The 17882-nt window shown below is 44.4% G+C and overlaps 1 protein-coding gene across 2 annotated transcripts in view; it reads left to right on the plus strand.

Moving 5' to 3' along the window:
* The window catches only part of ANXA7 (annexin A7), a 111011-nt gene that overhangs the window by 81912 nt on the left and 11217 nt on the right, over positions 1 to 17882 (plus strand). For both annotated transcript variants that reach the window (XM_084841396.1, XM_084841397.1), the window contains exons 4-8: positions 7911 to 8006; positions 8879 to 8922; positions 10738 to 10840; positions 11562 to 11656; positions 12630 to 12743. In XM_084841396.1, the coding sequence (XP_084697522.1) occupies positions 7911 to 8006; positions 8879 to 8922; positions 10738 to 10840; positions 11562 to 11656; positions 12630 to 12743 (452 nt within the window). The remainder of the gene's footprint in view (positions 1 to 7910; positions 8007 to 8878; positions 8923 to 10737; positions 10841 to 11561; positions 11657 to 12629; positions 12744 to 17882) is intronic.

Here is a 17882-nt window from a genome sequence, read left to right on the forward strand (position 1 = left end):
TCAATGGGACCTTCTCAAACTGGGTAGAGGTAATGAGAGGGGTAGCACAGGGCTCAGTCCTGGGCCCAGTGTTCTTCAACATTTTTATGAATGACTTGGAGGAGGAGGTGCAGGGAATGCTGATCAAATGTGCAGATGACACAAAATTGGGTGGGATAGCTAATACTTTGGAAGACAGAAACAAAATTCAAAGTGATCTGGATAGACTGGAGTGCTGGGCAGAAAACAACAGAATGACATTTCATAGGGATGAATGCCAAGTTCTGCACCTAGGAAAAAGAAACCAAATGTACAGTTACAAGATGGGGGATACGTGGCTCAACCACACTACAAGCGAGAAGGATCTTGGAATTGTTGTCCATCACAAGCTGAATATGAGCCAACAATGTGATGTGGCTGCAAAAAGGCAAATGCTATTTTGGGCTGCATTCATAGAAGCATAGCTTCCAAATCCTGGGAAGTACTAGTTCCCCTCTACTCAGCACTGGTTAGGCCTCATCTGGACTACTGTGTCCATTTCTGGGCACCACACTTTAAGAAGGATGCAGACCAACTGGAGAGGGTTCAGAGGAGGGCAACAAAGATGATCAGGGGACTGGAAACAAAGCCCTATGAAGAGAGACTGAAAGAACTGGGCATGTTTAGCCTTGAGAAGAGAAGTCTGAGGGGAGATATAATAGCACTCTTCAAGTACTTGAAAGGTTGTCACAGAGAGGAAGGCCAGGATCTCTTCTTGATCATCCCAGAGTGCAGGACACGGAATAATGGGCTCAAGTTACAGGAAACCAGATTCTGGCTGAACATCAGGAAAAACGTCCTGACTGTTAGAGCAATACGACAATGGAACCAATGACCTAGGGAGGTGGTGGGCTCTCCCACACTGGAGGCCTTCAGGACGAGGCTGGACAGCCATCTGTCAGGGATGCTGTGATTTGGATTCCTGCATTGAGCAGGGGGTTGGACTCGATGGCCTTGTAGGCCCCTTCCAACCCTACTATTCTATGATTCTATGATCAATCAGTACTTTCCCAGCACAGACACCTGTAGCTTTAAGACAAACAGAGCTTCACTTCCTAGGCACATCCGAGACTCTGATAAGATACCAGAGCTCGTTAGCATGGAATGTGCTGCGGCGGCAATATTGACCTTTGACTCGTCTTACCAGCCAAGAGGCCCATCTGGCAAGAGGATTGCACTAATAATGAACTAATCATACAGAGAGCATTATGCATCTCTATGCCCCTCTCAAAGTACTGGTGACTTGCTTACAGGCCTGGGGCCATTACACTTGGTAGCTCCAACTGTCCTGAACAAAGGGATCCTGCACTTGTTCCGTGTGAAGGACCTCTACCTAGGATTGGGGGTCAACTGCAGTCTCCAGACTCTCGGGAGGAAGGATCAGAGCAGGGGAGGGGCTCTCCTCACCCCCTGTCTGTAAGTCTGGCTTACGGGAGAGTGCATCCGCCTGTTGGTTTTCTGTGGCTCTAATGTGGTGGTTTGTGTGGTTGAACCATGAAAAAAAAAGAGACAATCTAATTTGGTGTTGATTCATAGCCCTGGCTGTCTGGAGGTGTTCCAGATTTCAATGGTCAGTTCCAACTTTGACTGGGTGCTGTGCCCCCTCTAAAAGATGCCGCCACGTCTCCAATGCCGACTTTATAGATAAAAGTCCCTTTTTCCCAGATGGTGTAGTTTCTCTCTGAAAGGGTCACTTTCCAGGAATGGTAAGCACAAGGCTGCAGTTCTTCCCCCTCCTTTCCCAGCTGTAAAAGTACAGCCCCTACTGTAAAATCGGAAGCATTTGTTTGCACTACAAAGGGTTTTTGTGGATTAGGATGTAAGAGGATTGGTTCAGAGTTAAACACTCACTTCAGCTCTTCAAAAGACTCTTGGGTGGAGTCAGACCAGGGGAAGGATGATTTCTTGCCTTTGAGGAGGTCTGTCAGAGGAGACATAAGTTTTGCATAGCCAGGCAGGAACTTTCTGTAAAAAAATGGCAAAGGCCAAGAATCTTTGTAAGTCTTTCTTGGTTGATGGAGCCTGCCAGGACAGTACCGCTTGGGCTTTTGCAGGCTCCGTTTTGTTGACAAATCAAAAGCGCACTTCTCCTGCTTAACAAATAGACGATGCTTCCGGAGGTGCTATAAGATGGCTTTCACATGCCGTTCATGAGCCTGGGGGTCCATCGAATAAATAAGTACATCATCTAGGTAAATGATGAGAAATTTGTCCAAATAATCCCTGAAAATGTCATGTATAAAACACAAAAATGTAGATTGAGCGTTGGCTAGCCCGAAGGCCATGACCAAATATTCACACGCACCGTACCTGCAACAGAACATTGTCTTCCATTTGTCCCCATCCCGGGTGCGTATCAGATTATAGGCACCATGCAGGTCCAATTTAGTGAAAATCTTGGCTTGTCCCAGGCGCTCTAACATCTCAGGGATTAGAGGGAAGGGGTATTTGTTGCGCATGGTAATGGCATTTAGGTTTCTGTAATCGTGCATGGGAAGGGGCTCCCCCAATTTCTTTTTTATGAACAGAGTTGGGGCGCCCACAGGGGAGGTGGAGGGATGAATAAAACCCCACTTCAAATTGGTGTCTCAGAACTCCCATAGAGCTTGAAGTTCTGGCTCTGACATACAGTACAGCCGCCCAGTGGGGATGGGAGCAAATCAATGGCACAATCATATGGTCAGTAGTGGGGGCAACTGGTGGGCCTCCTTCTTGTTGAAAACATCCCTGAAAGCCGCATGTTTGCTGGGTAGGGACACTGGAGTAGGAGAGTTGCTTTGAGGTGATGGTGAGGGAGAGGAAGGGGTTAACGCCTGTGTCGTCACTGCTCCAGGTCCTGGGAAGCAAAGTTGTTGACAGTAAGGAGATGTAAACTGCACTTGATGAGGCTTCCATGAGATCTGAGGATTGTGCTTTGACAGCCATGATATGCCTAGCACAATTGGGTACTGGGGAACCTTGGCTAGATGAAATTGAATTTGTTCTACGTGCCTCTGGGAACTTAAGGTGACTGGAGTTGTAATCCGAGTGACTGCTCCAGACAAGAGAGGACACCTGTCAATGTTCTCCACCTTCAATGGGGCAGGCAGGAGCAGAGCAGAGATGTTACGTTGTCAAGCAAACTCCATCCATAAAACTGGTAGTAGCCCCAGAATCTACCAAGGCCATGGCATGTTCCCCCACCCCCCACTGGGGAGATTGGAGATGTACAGGAAGTAACAGATGGGACTGGGGGGAGGTGTGTGTGACGCTTACCCCGGTGGCAGATGTTCCTTCCTCACTGGAAGCTCCCATCAGACTTGGGGGTTGGTCTAGTCAGGCTTGGGGCGCAGGAGGTTGTGAAGTAGCTGTGCCCTTTGGTTGGGATCAGCAGGCCCTGGCAAGGTGTCCTTTCTTCCCACATTTGAAACACATACCTTCAGTGCGCCACTGTTCCTGCTGTGCTGAAGGCAGCCCGGATTGGGTTGCTCCCAGTTGCATTGGGGTGCCCTCCACTCCTGCGGCAGGGCTGCTGTGGGGAGGGGGCAGTGGCCTCAGAGGGATGGGAGGAGGGATGTCTCAGCTGGCAGAGCTTTTCTTAGCTTGTCGGTGCCCCTCCAGCCAACTGTCAATCTGCCGGCATGATTGGATGAGCTCAGCCAGTGTTGTTGGGTGTGGGGCCCGTGCTAACTCATCCAAGATCTCGTCATTCGAGCCTTCCACAAATTGGGCCACAAGAGCAGCAGCATCCCACTGTAAATCCTACATCAGCAAGCGAAAACTCATCACATAACCTGATACAGAGTCTTTTCCTTGCTTGAGGCGGCGGATTTCCCGGGTAGCCATCTCCACACGAAGGGGGTCGCTGGAAAAACCTGCCATCGCATCCATGAATCCCTGGTAGTTAGCCAGCAAGGAGTCATTTACAAGGAGAAGCACTGAGGCCCATTTTGCCGCCACTGAAAGCAAGTTAATTATAAATCCTACACATATCTGGTCTGTCTGGAAAATTTCCGACCGTAGGCACATATACAGCTCCAGTTGGGCCCGGAAAGTTGGAAACAGTCCATTGTCTCCAGCAAACTTCTCTGGCAGTCCCACTGGGCATTTCTGATGGGGAAGGATCAGGGGTGAAGCAGGCTCAGCAGCTGCTTGTAATGTGTGAACAGACCCATCAGTTGATTCACCTGATTGCAAAGAGCCTGGGTTCTCCTGCGTCAAGGTGGATACAGCCTATTCCAACAGCCTATTCCATGATGCTTTCAGAGAGTGCTCTCAGAGGAATAGACCGGTGAAACAGGTCGGACAGCAAGGGAAGGTGGGAAAAGAGAAAGTTGGAACAAACTGCCAGCAAGCTGTCATGTTCCTTCATCCTCCCCCTTTGCAGTCAACACACTCCAAGCTAGCAGGCTTCAGGCTTACTACTTTATTAGTTAATGACCAGTTTCCTTACAAACACAAATTTTAGGAAACTCTCAGGCTACAAAGGAAACAGCTACTCCACACAATTACGAATACCAATAGAGGAGCCACAGTGGAAGTTAGAGAAGTTGCTGGCAGTTTGAACAAGAACTTCCCAGCCAGACTAGCTTAGGGGGGATGCCCCTCCCATACAGTTGCTCCCTCCTACGTAGGCTATCACGCATAGCCAACTCGGTGGAGTGCCTGAGCTCTGCCTGTAACCTTTCCTGCTTCACTCTGTGACAGACCCTAGCATCTCTCAAGTCTCGCCCCTCACTCTCCTCCTCCCCCAAGACCTGGGTTCTCATGGAGGAGGAAAGGGGGGGGGCCTTCAGGCTGAGCCATCTGTGTGCCAAGGTCTTGCGAAGAAGATCTTGCCATATCTGAGCTCACTAGGGAGGGAGCATCCCACTGTTATGGCTGTTCCCATTCTGAATCTGAGCTGCTAGTTATCTCCATATGCTCAGATTCATTCCCGACACCCAAAAGATGATGGGTGGATGCCAGACACAGATGGCAATTTTGTCATTGAGTGGATGCATGAACTTCCAGCAGCAATTGCAGTTTTAGAGATGTCGTGCAAGTGTGTGCATTCCTGTCAACTACCAAAGTGCTCTCGCCCATCCAGTGGACTTGCTTGCACTGCTGTGTGCATTCAGGTTATGGCTCATTAGAAAGGTAAAAGAATACCCCACATTTGTCTAATACCCTTTAGGTGCATATCTGTTTCGGGTAACGTGTCATATGCAGTAAACTGTATAAAAATGAGGGAAAATGTAACTTTTTTCCTGATATATGGTATGTACCATGAAAATGGTTGCAGATAAAGTCAATATTACAGTTAGTTATTTGTAAGAGAATTGATTAGCTTTCAAACACAGTTTTAAAATTTTAAATCAAACACTTGGTTCACATGTTACAGCTTAAATTAAAAGAGTTGGAAAAAGATGGCTTCGGCCATCTTGATGATATAGAAAGCTTAAGCAACCAGTCAGGATGGGCTATCACATGAAAATACAATCCAGAGACATACACCTTTCAAAAGATCATAATGAAGTTTTGCCACCTTACTTGATACCTATTTTTGGTCTGGCCCATGGACTATAGGGAGTGCTGGATGTATGGGTGAAACAGTAACGGGGAAGGCTTTGGTGGTAGTGAAATGGTATAGGCCCTGGCTCTAAACCTTAGGGAAGCAGCATGGGTGTTGTTAAATAAGGGCTTACCTGGGCATGGGCTCCAGATCTTCTGAGCTGTGCCCCAGATCTTTAGAGCTGCCCCAGTTACCATCATCTGCCTTAATACAAGCCTGCTTCTTCCCTCTGAGCTCAGTAGCCTTGCAGTTACTAAGAGACCTTAGGATTTGCACCCTTAGCAGACCAATAGGGAGTGTAGCATGAATGCACCAGCCTTTTAAACTAGAGGGGAGACTGCCTCCTTTCCTTCCACAGTCTGCTCATTGTTTTTTCTTTCTCCTCCTACTTTTCTGCTCTTACATGCCCACTGCTAGGAGCTTGCTTGCAATGATATTTTGAAGAGGGAGAGGGAAGCCAGGAAGAGTTCCATGTGAAATACTGGTATTTCACATAACATCTGATTTTACTGCTGCAAACTGGAACCTTTGGTTTCTGCAGAAGTTCAGTAGCTTCAGCATAGCAAAGGATTCAATCAATTTCCACAAACTTCTTTCTCCCCCTCCACTTTAATTTTTCCTAAATTATGCCAAAAGGAGGGTTAGGACTATGTGATGTCATGATCCAGGAAGTGCTGGGGCTTTTAAATAGGTTTTACAGTTTCAAAAAAGCAAGAAAAAGCCTTCAGCTACCTCACCTCATAAAGTTAATGTAAGTATGTGCAATCCTTACAAACCCTCCACAGCCTCCTAAATGCTTTTGAAATGCTACCGCTCTGAAAGGAGCTATTTGGCTTGGGGAATTCTCTCCCCTCGCTCTCCATTTCCAGTCACCATTCCTCTTTTCCCCTTCCCTTCTCTATTCTGGTCTTTCTTTCTGTTCTTTATTCCACCCAGATCATACCTTGGGGATTTTTTAAAGAGAACTCTTTTTGGTGGGTGAGAGGAGTTCTGAACTCTATTTGATTTTATTCAAACAGAAAAGAGGGTTTGTTTTTCTCCTCCTCATCCAAATCTATGAGAAAAGTGGGTTCACATGGTTGCAGAGGAACAAATCTGGGGCTGTTTTGTTTGTTAGTTGCAATTAACGAGCAGTAGGAAGGGCTGGAGCTCAGTGGTAGAGCACATGTTTGATATGAAGAAGGTCCCAGGTTCAATCCCCACAAATCACCCCATCCCCCAAATTGGAGAGCTCCCCTTCCACAGCAGAAACTTTGCTGGGTTCTTACTTAGGGACACCCCTAGGAAGTCTGTAATTTCCATTACAATGGTTCACAAGGAACATAGGGAGATAAGTATATTCTCTTTTGGAAACCCTCAGTGTCAAGGCTACCCATGACAAAAACCCCTGTGGCTATCATTCTGCAATTTGGCAGACATAATCCCCTCTGATGGGGCAACATACTGTGAAATTTTCATCCAATTCTTCCAAGGAATAAAAAAGTTATTGGCAATTCCCTTTAAAAGAAAATCACATCATAAAGGCACATAGCACAAAAAAACTGCATGTATTTTTCTGACATTGGGCAGGTGTAATCCCCTCCTAAGGGATTACTATGGCTGCAATTATCATCCAATTCTGACCAAGAAAAAAAAGTATGGTTTCCCATCATAGTCTACAGGAAGCACAAAACCTTGGTTTTCCGAACCATGACTCAAGTTTGTACTCAGGTGAAGTGGACTGACTCCAAATGGGCCCAAGCAGAAGCAGAATGTTTTGAAAACTGCTGAAACCGGGTTTGAGTTGAAGTGTCGGGGGCTCACACTCCTCTTATGTATGTATGTATCTTTATATCTATATGTAACATACATACACCAATATATACTAGAGGTGTGCACTATATATATGTCCAAATTGAAGTGGAGGGGTCATATTTATATACACTTACATACATACCACATGCAAATTTGTGTTATGGGCCTGTGCCTTGGATCTGTGAAGAACCTAGCAACACTCCTGGGGAGCAGCCCTGTTTATCTTAATTTAAACTTATGAAACTGACCCAAATGTTTCCACAGCAGCTTTGGGTTAATGAGGCTATGTTCAATCAAAGTTTGAAGTTTCCCCTTGGGGAAAATTAGCATTGACATAGAATATGAGGGTAACTTAAGCCAGAAAAGGAAGACTTGCTGGGTGTCTTGTGATGATATTGTTATGTACATTATATTCCACATACTCTGGAATTAGCAGCGCATTTCATAGCTGTTTAAATAGATGTATTAAACATAGTTTTTTTGTAAGTGGTGTTTAAATATAATTTGGTTACATTTGCATTATATCAGAGTCTTATTACTTTTTGCAAACTTGTATTTATCCCAGGTGCTTGGTTTGGAGTACCCTCCAATGGTTCTGGCTTTGGCTATCCACAGCCTCAATCCCAAACTTATGGTGGAGGTGGACCAGCACAAATACCAGGTATACACAGTTACTCTCATCAGATACTCTGTAAAAAGGATTAATTGTACCTTTGCTTGTTTCAGAGGTAGCTTGCATCTTTTAAAATGCAAGATGAGTGAAGCAAACTTAGATACAAACTTGGTTGTATCAACAAGCCTTACTCTTCAGTGATTAGGGGTGAAAAGAAGTCCCACAACTCCTGGAATTCCCCAGCCAGTATGACTGGCTGGGGAATTCTGGGAGCTGTAGGCTTTTTTTCTGTCTAAATATACATACGATTGCACCCTAAGTACTGTTGCAGCAGCCTCATGTAGAGGCACTGATTCATGGAAATGGCATCTCCACACAGTCCTAGCTGGATTGTGACTCCATTGGTGATCCGGCATAATCCTGGAGGCAGTTGCATGAATGCTGCTGCAGTTAACTTTTGAAAAAGGTTTAGAAGCTGGTTAAGGTTACCCTGCTCAGCAAAGGACCTTGGAAGTAATTATAGAGAGCTCCATGCTATAACTGGTAAGTGAATAGCTGGTTCTGAAGGCAGGAGGGGATGGAAGGAAAGAGGGAAGAATCCAGAATGGGATAGAAACTGACACAGTTTGGAGGGTGCTCATGGCACTGTGGAGCCTGCAGGTCTCTTTACAAGTCCTGAAGCTTTGGCATGATCAACTCTGCGCAGAAAATACTATTTATTTATTAATACTTACATACTGCTTAATATAATACAATAATGAAGAAGTTTACATGTTTTCAAATAACAGCTTAAATATAGTGTTAAAATCATAGATTAAAATACACAATTAAGAACAGTTTCATAATAAAAGCAATATAAAAACATTAAGAATCTATAAGAATCTTATCTCAATTTTATAATTTTGTCTTCCTTTCTTAAGCTGGGTACCCTGGTGGACAAACGCCTACTCCAATACTTCCTCAGGTATGTCATTTCCACTCTCGTTATAAAACTGGATGTTCGTTTGGGGGCAAAATGTAAATTGTTTTCCAGTTCTGCATAACAGTGCATAAGTCTATTCACTTGTTTATGCGCTGTATTTGAGAAATCTGTGCTCCTCTTATAGTACAGCTTGGGAAGCCAGGAAGTGCCCTAAATATCACTGACTCCCCTGAGTCTCGGTGGACAGTATTATTCTGACTTTCCCTTTGCATTAGTCTTTTGGAAATCCTGTGGAAATTTAGAGTGCTTCTATTCCAGGCTACCTAAACAAACTAGATGCCTATATTACTGTACTATAGGGTAGGTTACAGTATAAATTGTTTTAAACTTCAAGAACAGAGGTTTATATAAGGGAAAACTTCCTAAATTTCAAAAGCAATTCAGGAATGGATCTAACTGCCCATGGGGCAGAATCCACTGGGGCGTTTACATCCCCGCCCATTCCTTTTTGCCCTGCTGATTGCTTTCCTCAAGCAGTGGGTCCCGCCAATTCTGTTGTGCAGGTGGGACCCACCGCTTGAGGAAAGCAATCAGCAGGGCAAAAAGGAATGGGCGGGGGTGTAAACGCCCCAGTGGATTCTGGGGTGCAAGTGCTTATGCAAGGGAGATTTAGTGCTTCCTAAGGGAAGCCCAGAAATTAGCAGAAGCACTCATTTCTGGAAGGAGGCAGGACAGCAGAGCTCCCGCATGTGGGTTCCGCTGACGTGCCTCCCTCCAGAGGGAGTTGCCCTAGAAGTGCTGGAGTGCAGTGGGGGCCGCTTGCACAATGCATTTGGCAGGGTGGAAGAGAATCGGCAGGGTTGTAAGCGCCCCATTGGATTTTGCCCATGCAGTTTGTAGAATCTCCCTTGTTGGAGATTTTAAATAAAATATGAGAAAACACTTGTTTAGAGTTTCATACTGGCTAATCTCAAAAGCTCAGGGCAGTTTACACTGAAAAAACATGCTGCAGAAACATACAAATAGGCATCAGCCTATGATGCTTGTTACCTTTTGGACTTGGATCTTACAAAAAGCATATCATTTCCAAGTTAGAAAATCCCAATTGCAATCTAAAATTCTCACACTCTTCAGACCAAGGCATTCCCGACTCATTACCACCACTCACCAGTACAAACTTCCCTATCCCATCTTGCAACCTGACCCTATCAAATACATTGACCGAATTCAGTCATCACAGCCAAATAATGAAATCAGGCTGTGCCTCAGGTTGTACAAGTAATAAGCTCTTTGTCTGCTTCAGTTCCCTGCTTCTCTTCTTGGTTCATGATAACCATAGTTTGTCATTGCGTCCAAATTGGGCAAACCATAGTTATTGCAAACTGCAGTTTCCCTCCAATTCCAAACTGGAAACCATGACTTGAATTGGGTTTCCAGTTCTGTTTAGAGACAAGCTTATGGTAACAGCGGCTTGCCTGATGTTTGAACAAACAATAGTAATAATAAACCAAAAAGTGAGGTTGGGAAGCAGGAGCACACAAGCAGAGGATGATTTCTGCAAGGCTGAGTTAAAAGAATAGACAGGAGGCAAAATATGTTTCCCTTAAGGTCAACATTTTAAGTTCCAATATCAGTTTTTTAAAATCTCATTTAAATCAAAATCATTTTTAAAAATTCAACTGTAGCAGCCACTTTTACAGTCTTTGGGAGGTGTACCTTATGCTTTCAGGATTGTGACATGAAATGACTCCAGTGCATGCATGCAGATGACTATAGAGTTTGGCAAAGTGTGTAAAACTAAATAAGCACTTCATATGAAGCAGGTAATCTAGTAACACAGAGACTTCTCATTCTCAGCCTGCAGCAATGACTCAGAGTATGCAAGGCACAATTCAACCAGCTCCTAACTTTGATGCAGGGAGAGATGCAGAAATTCTGCGCAAGGCTATGAAGGGGTTTGGTAAGAGCTGTTACATTTTTTGGTTTATACAGTATTCACATTTAAACTTGTTTAAGCCCAAAGATCAAAGGCTTTTCTCTAGCTTAAGGCGCAATCCTATGCATGTTTAGACAGAAAAACCTCCACCTCCCCACATTCCCCAATCAACATGGCTGGCTAGGGAATGCTGGGAGTTGTAGGACTTTTTTCTGTCTAAACATGCATAGGATTGCACCCTTGATTGGATATTTCTTAACACTGATAAATAGTTATTGTAGTATTATGAAGTAGTTTTTCAATATTTTTTCCTGTTCCCATGTGAGATATTGGGCAACAGTGGCAAAAGGCAGAGAGACTTGGAATAGATGGGCCTATAAAGGAGGATAAAGAATAGTAGTCATGGCAGAGGATAGAATGATATGTGGGGTACTAGATGCACCTTAGTAAGCCCTCAGCAAAAGCTGAATTTTCACCAGACATGGTCCCACGTTTGAAATCTTTTCTCCACAGCCTGGATTGCTAAAACATGCTTTAAGCAATCCTGTGATATCTCTGAATATTCACACTGTGCAGAAGAGAGGTAATTCTATGTTTGTACAGCAAATCCATGAACATGGAGGCATTTCTAAAGCCTGGACTACAGCAGCCTTTTCTGCAAATATCTGGGTGTGTGGAATAAAGGGAGTGTTGTATACATAACATTGGATCAATATGAAACTACACTTGCTTTCTTGCTTTCTAGGAACGGATGAACAGGCAATCATTGATGTTGTAGCCAACCGCTCCAGTGATCAGAGGCAACTAATAAAGGCTGCTTTCAAGACGATGTATGGCAAGGTATGATTGCTGGTGATGCTTTTTTTAATCATCAAGAAGGGAGGTGAATCAGCAGTGATACAGCAGACGGACAGCTTGTGTGTTTAACTATCTGAGCAAAGTGAGGTCTGCAACTTGGCTTTTCTGTTTGCTTGCCAGCTTATATGCAACATGATAACTATGCTGAACATTGGAATGAAATTTGGTATACGCCTTCAAGGAATAATTCTTTATTTCAAGGATATGGAATTCTACCACCTCTGAATCCCCACATCCATTTTCAAGGGAGACAGCACATATGTGAAACACAATGCAATTTGATATTTTTCATTGAAGACTGAGATGTCACATGAAAGTTAGCATGCATATCCAGAGACAATAATCTATTCAATATAGTCAAGCCTAGCTCCACCCGCACCTGTTTTCAAGAAAACGAAGAGTGAACAAGTCCTCTTGCTGTGCTTTACTAGAATAATGTGAGGTTGTGAAGGGATGAGTGCTTGTGTTCAGGATGTGCTGATGGATGAGGTTTCCTTCCAGCAGAGGTTCTCCTTTCAAACAAGGGATTGAAACTCTCTGAGCTGTTTTTTCATATTGTGAATGGTTGAGGCCAAATGGATTTTTGACATAAAAGATCAAAGTTGGCTTAGCTGAGGTCCTAGAATTGACATATAGCAGTATCAAAGGCACAGATCTGTAGCACAGCAATTCTTCAGTAGAAATCCTGTTTTGATGCTAGAAAAGATTGCATAGGAATTTTGCTGTCAAAAATGGGAAGTGATTTCTCAAAGAACGGCTTGTCTCAGTTACGATCTTCTAATTTGAAAGAATAGAAATGTTAAAATAAACTGATCTATCCTGATTACTTCCTTATTTTCTATCTTGAAAATATGGCTTACTAGACTCCCGTAAGCAGAATAAATGCCAGGAGGTGAACCATAAATGTAGGCTATGAATTGTATGTCCTTCTCATACTCATTTTGTAACTGAACAGGATTTAATTAAAGACCTGAAGTCTGAGCTAAGTGGAAATATGGAAGAGCTGATCCTTGCATTGTTCATGCCAAGTACTTATTATGATGCCTGGAGTTTATGGTATGCAATGAAGGTATGATTTTCATTGAAAAAAAGTGACATGTTAAAATAAATACTGTAAGACCAGAGCATTGTGAATGGCTGTAAACTCTTAAACTCTCAGTTAGATCAAAGCAGTTTCAAATGTTACGTTCAGTAATAAAGGGTTAGCTGCACTGGTAGAAGCTGTGTTAACTTAGGGATGCCAACAATAAGAACATCTGACAAATCCTGCATTGGTATATATTCCTATGACAGGTGTGGTGTTTGCAAAATAAGGCACTTGTAGTCCCTCTAATAACTCTTGAAACTTATTTTGGAGAAGTCAGCACTTCACAGGTTTTAATGCAAAAAAATCCTTAAGTACAGGGCTTTGTTTTTCCTCCATTGAAGTGAATACTCACTTATATGAGAACAAAACCTATTATAGGTTTTGTTCTTTGGACACGCTACAGCAGGGATAGGCAGACTTTAGGCTTATATGATGTTCTTTGTTTTTTTATTAGAACCTCTAGGTCCACCAACTCAGGCCAGACACAAAATGGTGGAGCCATACACTGTGATAGCTGCATGTGTAAGAACAAATCCTCACCTAAGTACAGATGAGCTTTTGAGTGGGTTCGTACAATATAACAGCCCATCATAGGTGTCAAGTGACAAGCCATGGTGGGTTGTCGTGTCATGCAAACCCGGACTGATTCCCACAAAGTGGCTTGTGTGTGGGCAACAAGCCACCCTAACAACCCATGGCTTGTTATTGGCGTTGTTTAACCCATGACGGGTTGTGTGTCATCCAAACTCAGCACTGCCAACCCATCGTGCGTTGTAGGCATCAACAAGTGAGTCACTCGGCAAGAGTGGCAGAAACCCCTGCCTCTCTTGCTGAGCGATCTCGCCCATGAACAAATGACAGCCCCTCCAACATTGCCCAAGCGGCACTTAGGAGGGGCTGTCGCTCTTTTGCAACCCCTTTTTCAGGGCCAACATCTGTGCAAAACGGGGCCGAAAAATATATTTAAAAAAAATCAGCCCTGGGAATGTGCACAAACGTCTTTGGTATTTTTTTATTATTATTTTTGCCTTTTTTTGCAATTGCAGCAGTCAAACATATACAGGCATGCCTAGTCTGCCGCTTTGTATGCTTCAGCTGTCAAAGTAGGAAGCATACAATGTAACTGGCAAGATGAGCCTGTATATATGCTGATTTGACAGTCTTTGAGAGTTGACAGGTGCTGGAAAGGGGGCTAGATCACCCCCTTAGCAAGGCTGTCCCCAGGGTTATCTCCTTGGGGGTGCCTTTCTTCGAGTCCACACTTGCCCCACACTCCAGCAAGTGTTTTTCATAGAAAAGTGACCCCCTTTTTCATTCCCAATAGAAGTAACTACAGCTACTTTGACAGCTATCAAAGTAGCTGTGGTTGATGACTTAGGGAGAAAAAGGGGGAAGGTTGTACTTCTCTATGAAAAGGGGTTGCTGCCACTTCAGGGAGGGGTGGACTGGAAGGAGGGCACCCACAACGGTTGGGGCAGCCCTTAAAACCATGGAGATCACCTTGCTAAATGGGTGATGTTGAGCCATTTTCCGCACCTATCAATGTGGAAAAGGGCTCCTGATTGCCCCCTTAGCAAAGGGATCCCCTGGTTTAAAGTGTTGCCCCAACACTTAGGGATGTCCTCCTTCCAGTCCACCTCTCCCTGAAGCAGCAGCAACTCTTTTTCATGGAGATATATGCACTACCCCCTTTTTCTGTCCCAAACGCAGTAACTGCAGTTACTTTTACATAAAAATCAGCATAAAGAAAAATTTAAAAATACTGAAGACATTTGCCCATATTCCCAGGGCTGGAAAAAAAAATAAGTATATTTTTCAGCCCTGTTTTGCACAAATGTTGGCCCTGAAAAAAGGGCTTGCAAATGAGTGACAGCCCCTCCAAAGTGCTGCATGGGTATCAGTGGAGGGGCTGTCACTGTGGCACAGGATTCTTTTTTTTTAAAAGCTGGGAACCACAACTGGGGTCATAGTTCCCACTGAGAGGGGGACTTGGAGGCAGATAAGATGGATTCTGCCATCAAGTCCCCTGGGATACCTGCCAGAGCCAGCAGAACAACCAAGGAGGAAGGATAGGGAGAACAACCCATGACAAGCCCATTTGTCTCTGGGCTCACCATGGGTTGTTCCAACAACAATCCACACTATGTGGTTTATTTGGCAGTGTTGGTTGTCATGTGAACTCAGCCTTTGACTGGGTTTGCATGACAGAACAAACTGTTATGGGTAACTAGCCATGGTGGGCTGTCGTGTCATCAGGGTGGCTTATTTTGGGGCAACAAGGCGCCCTGACAACCCATGGCTTATTCTAGGGGTTGTTCAACACACAATGCCTTAGCATTTTGTCTGAAGCCAGCGGAGCCAACCCATCATGGGTTGTGGCGATCAGGCACAGAGCTGCTCAGCAAAAACAGCAAAATCCCTTGCCACTCGCCCGATTGTGGCCACAAGCCTCCCCTGCCAGTGACAGCCCTTCCAACAATGCCCAAACTGCACTTTGGAGGGGCTGTCACTTGTTTGCCTATCCCTTTTAAAAAAAAAATTCAACCCCAGAAAATTTCTGAATATGGGACTGTAATTTTTTTAGTTATTAGTTTTTGTCGGCCTTTCAGAGGTGCACAAAATGTGCACTTACACTTTTGCAGTATGGATAGCCTTGCCTTGTCAATCATAGAATCATAGAATAGTAGGATTGGAAGGGGCCTACAAGGCCATCGAGTCCAACCCCCTGCTCAATGCAGGAATGCAAGTCAGAGCATCCCTGACAGATGGCTGTCCAGCCTCATCTTGAATGCCTCCAGTGTGGGAGAGCCCACCACCTCCCTAGGTCATTGGTTCCATTGTCATACTGCTGTAACAGTCAGGAAGTTTCTGCTGATGTTCAGCTGGAATCTGGCTTTCTGTTAAGTTGAGTCCATTATTCCGTGTCCTGCACTCTGAGATGATTGAGAAGAGATCCTGGCCTCCCTCTCTGTGATAACCTTTCAAGTACTTGAAGAGCGCTATCATATCTCCCCTCAATCTTCTCTTCTCAAGGCTAAACATGCCCAGTTCTTTCAGTCTCTCCTCATAGGGCTTTGTTTCCAGTCCCCCGATCATCTTTCTTGCCCTCCTCTGAACCCTCTCCAGTTTGTCTGCATCCTTCTTAAAATGTGATGTCCAGAACTGGACACAGTACTCCAGATGAGGATTAACCAGTGCTGAGTAGAGGGGAACTAGTACTTCCCGGGATTTGGAAGCTATGCTTCTATGAATGCAGCCCAAAATAGCATTTGCCTTTTTTGCAGCCACATCACATTGTTGGCTCATATTCCGCTTGTGATCGACAACAATTACAAGATCCTTCTCGCTTGTAGTGTTGAGCCACGTATGTCCCATCTTGTAACTGTGCATTTGGTTTCTTTTTCCTAGGTGCAGAACTTGGCATTCATCCCTATTAAATGTCATTCTGTTGTTTTCTGCCCAGCGCTCCAGTCTATCAAGATCACTTTGAATTGTGTTTCTGTCTTCCAAAGTATTAGCTATCCTGCCCAATTTTGTGTCATCTGCAAATTTGATCAACATTCAAATCAAATTTTGATTTGGAGGATCAAAAGGGATCCTAGGGAGGTGGTGGGCTCTCCCACACTGGAGGCGTTCAAGGCGAGGCTAGACAGCCATCTGTCGGGGATGCTCTGACTTGGATTTCTGCATTGGGCAGGGGGTTGGACTCGATGGCCTTGTAGGCCCCTTCCAACCCTACTGTTCTATGATTCCCTGCACCTCCTCCTCCAAGTCATTCATAAAAATGTTGAAGAGCACTGGGCACAGGACTGAGCCCTGTGGTACCCTGCTCGTTACCTCTCCCAGTTTGAGAAGATCCCATTGATAAGCACCCTTTGAGTCCGATTCTGTAGCCAACTGTGGATCCACCAGATCGTTGTTTCATCTAGCCCACTTTGAGCTAGTTTGCTCATCAGGAGATCATGGGGCACTTTGTCGAAAGCTTTGCTGAAGTCGAGATATATGATGTCTACAGCATTCCCACGGTCCACAAGGGAGGTGACTTGATCAAAAAATGAGATGAGATTCGTCTGGCAGGATTTGTTCTTGACAACTCCATGTTGGCTTTGAGTCATCACTGCATTGTTTTCAAGGTGCTTCCAGATGGATTGCTTTATCATCTGCCCCAGAATTTTCCCAGGGATTGATGTTAGACTGACTGGTCTGTAGTTCCCAGGTTCCTCCTTTTCACCCTTTTTGAAGATAGGGACATTAGCCTTCCTCCAGTCATCTGGCACTTCACCCGTCCTCCATGATTTCTCAAAAGAGAATAGACAGTGGTCCTGAGAGTTCTTCTGCCAGTTCCTTTATTACTGTAGGGTGTAGTTCATCTGGCCCTGGAGATTTGAACTCATTCAAAGTAATTAGGTGTTCCTTGACCATATGCCTATTGATCCCAAGGTGCAACCTGCCCCTTCAGCCTGTACTTCACCTTTGCCAGGGGGCTGATAGACCCTCTTTTGGGAGAAGATTGAGCCAAAGTAGGAATAGAGCACCTCTGCCTTTTCTTTGTCATCTGTTATCATTTTGCCATCCTTATTTAATAGCTGAACCACCATTTCTTTCCTCTGTCTTTTACTATGCACTGAAGAAAGCCTTTTTGTTGCTTTTAGCATCCCTCACTAACCTCAGCTCGTTCTCAGCTTTAGCCTTCCTTACACCATCCCTGCAATTCTGTGCTACCTACCTGTACTCTTCCTTTATTGCTTGGCCTTCTTCCACTTCCTATAAGTGTGCTTTTTGTTTTCAGGTCATCTCTAAGCTTTTTGTGAAGCCACGATGGCTTCTTCCGTTGGCTTCCCCCTTTTCTTCTTGTTGGAATGGTTTGTAATTGTGCCTTGAGCATTTCCTTTTTTAAAAGCTCCCACCCATCTTGGACTCCTTTTCTCATTAGAGTCGCTTGCTCAGATCACTGATCTGATCATTGTTCTGAGTTTATTAAAATCAGCTTTCTTAAAATCCGGGGTACACGTTTGATTACACTTGGCTTTTGCTTCCCTTAGAACCAAGTACTGAAGTATAACATGGTCGCTTTCCCCCAGAGTTCCTGTAACTGCTACTTTATCCACTAAGTCATCTCTG

This window comes from Heloderma suspectum, chromosome 3 (assembly GCF_057233095.1).
Source record: "Heloderma suspectum isolate Gila_16-S chromosome 3, 16-S_ref, whole genome shotgun sequence".
NCBI lineage: Eukaryota > Metazoa > Chordata > Lepidosauria > Squamata > Helodermatidae > Heloderma > Heloderma suspectum.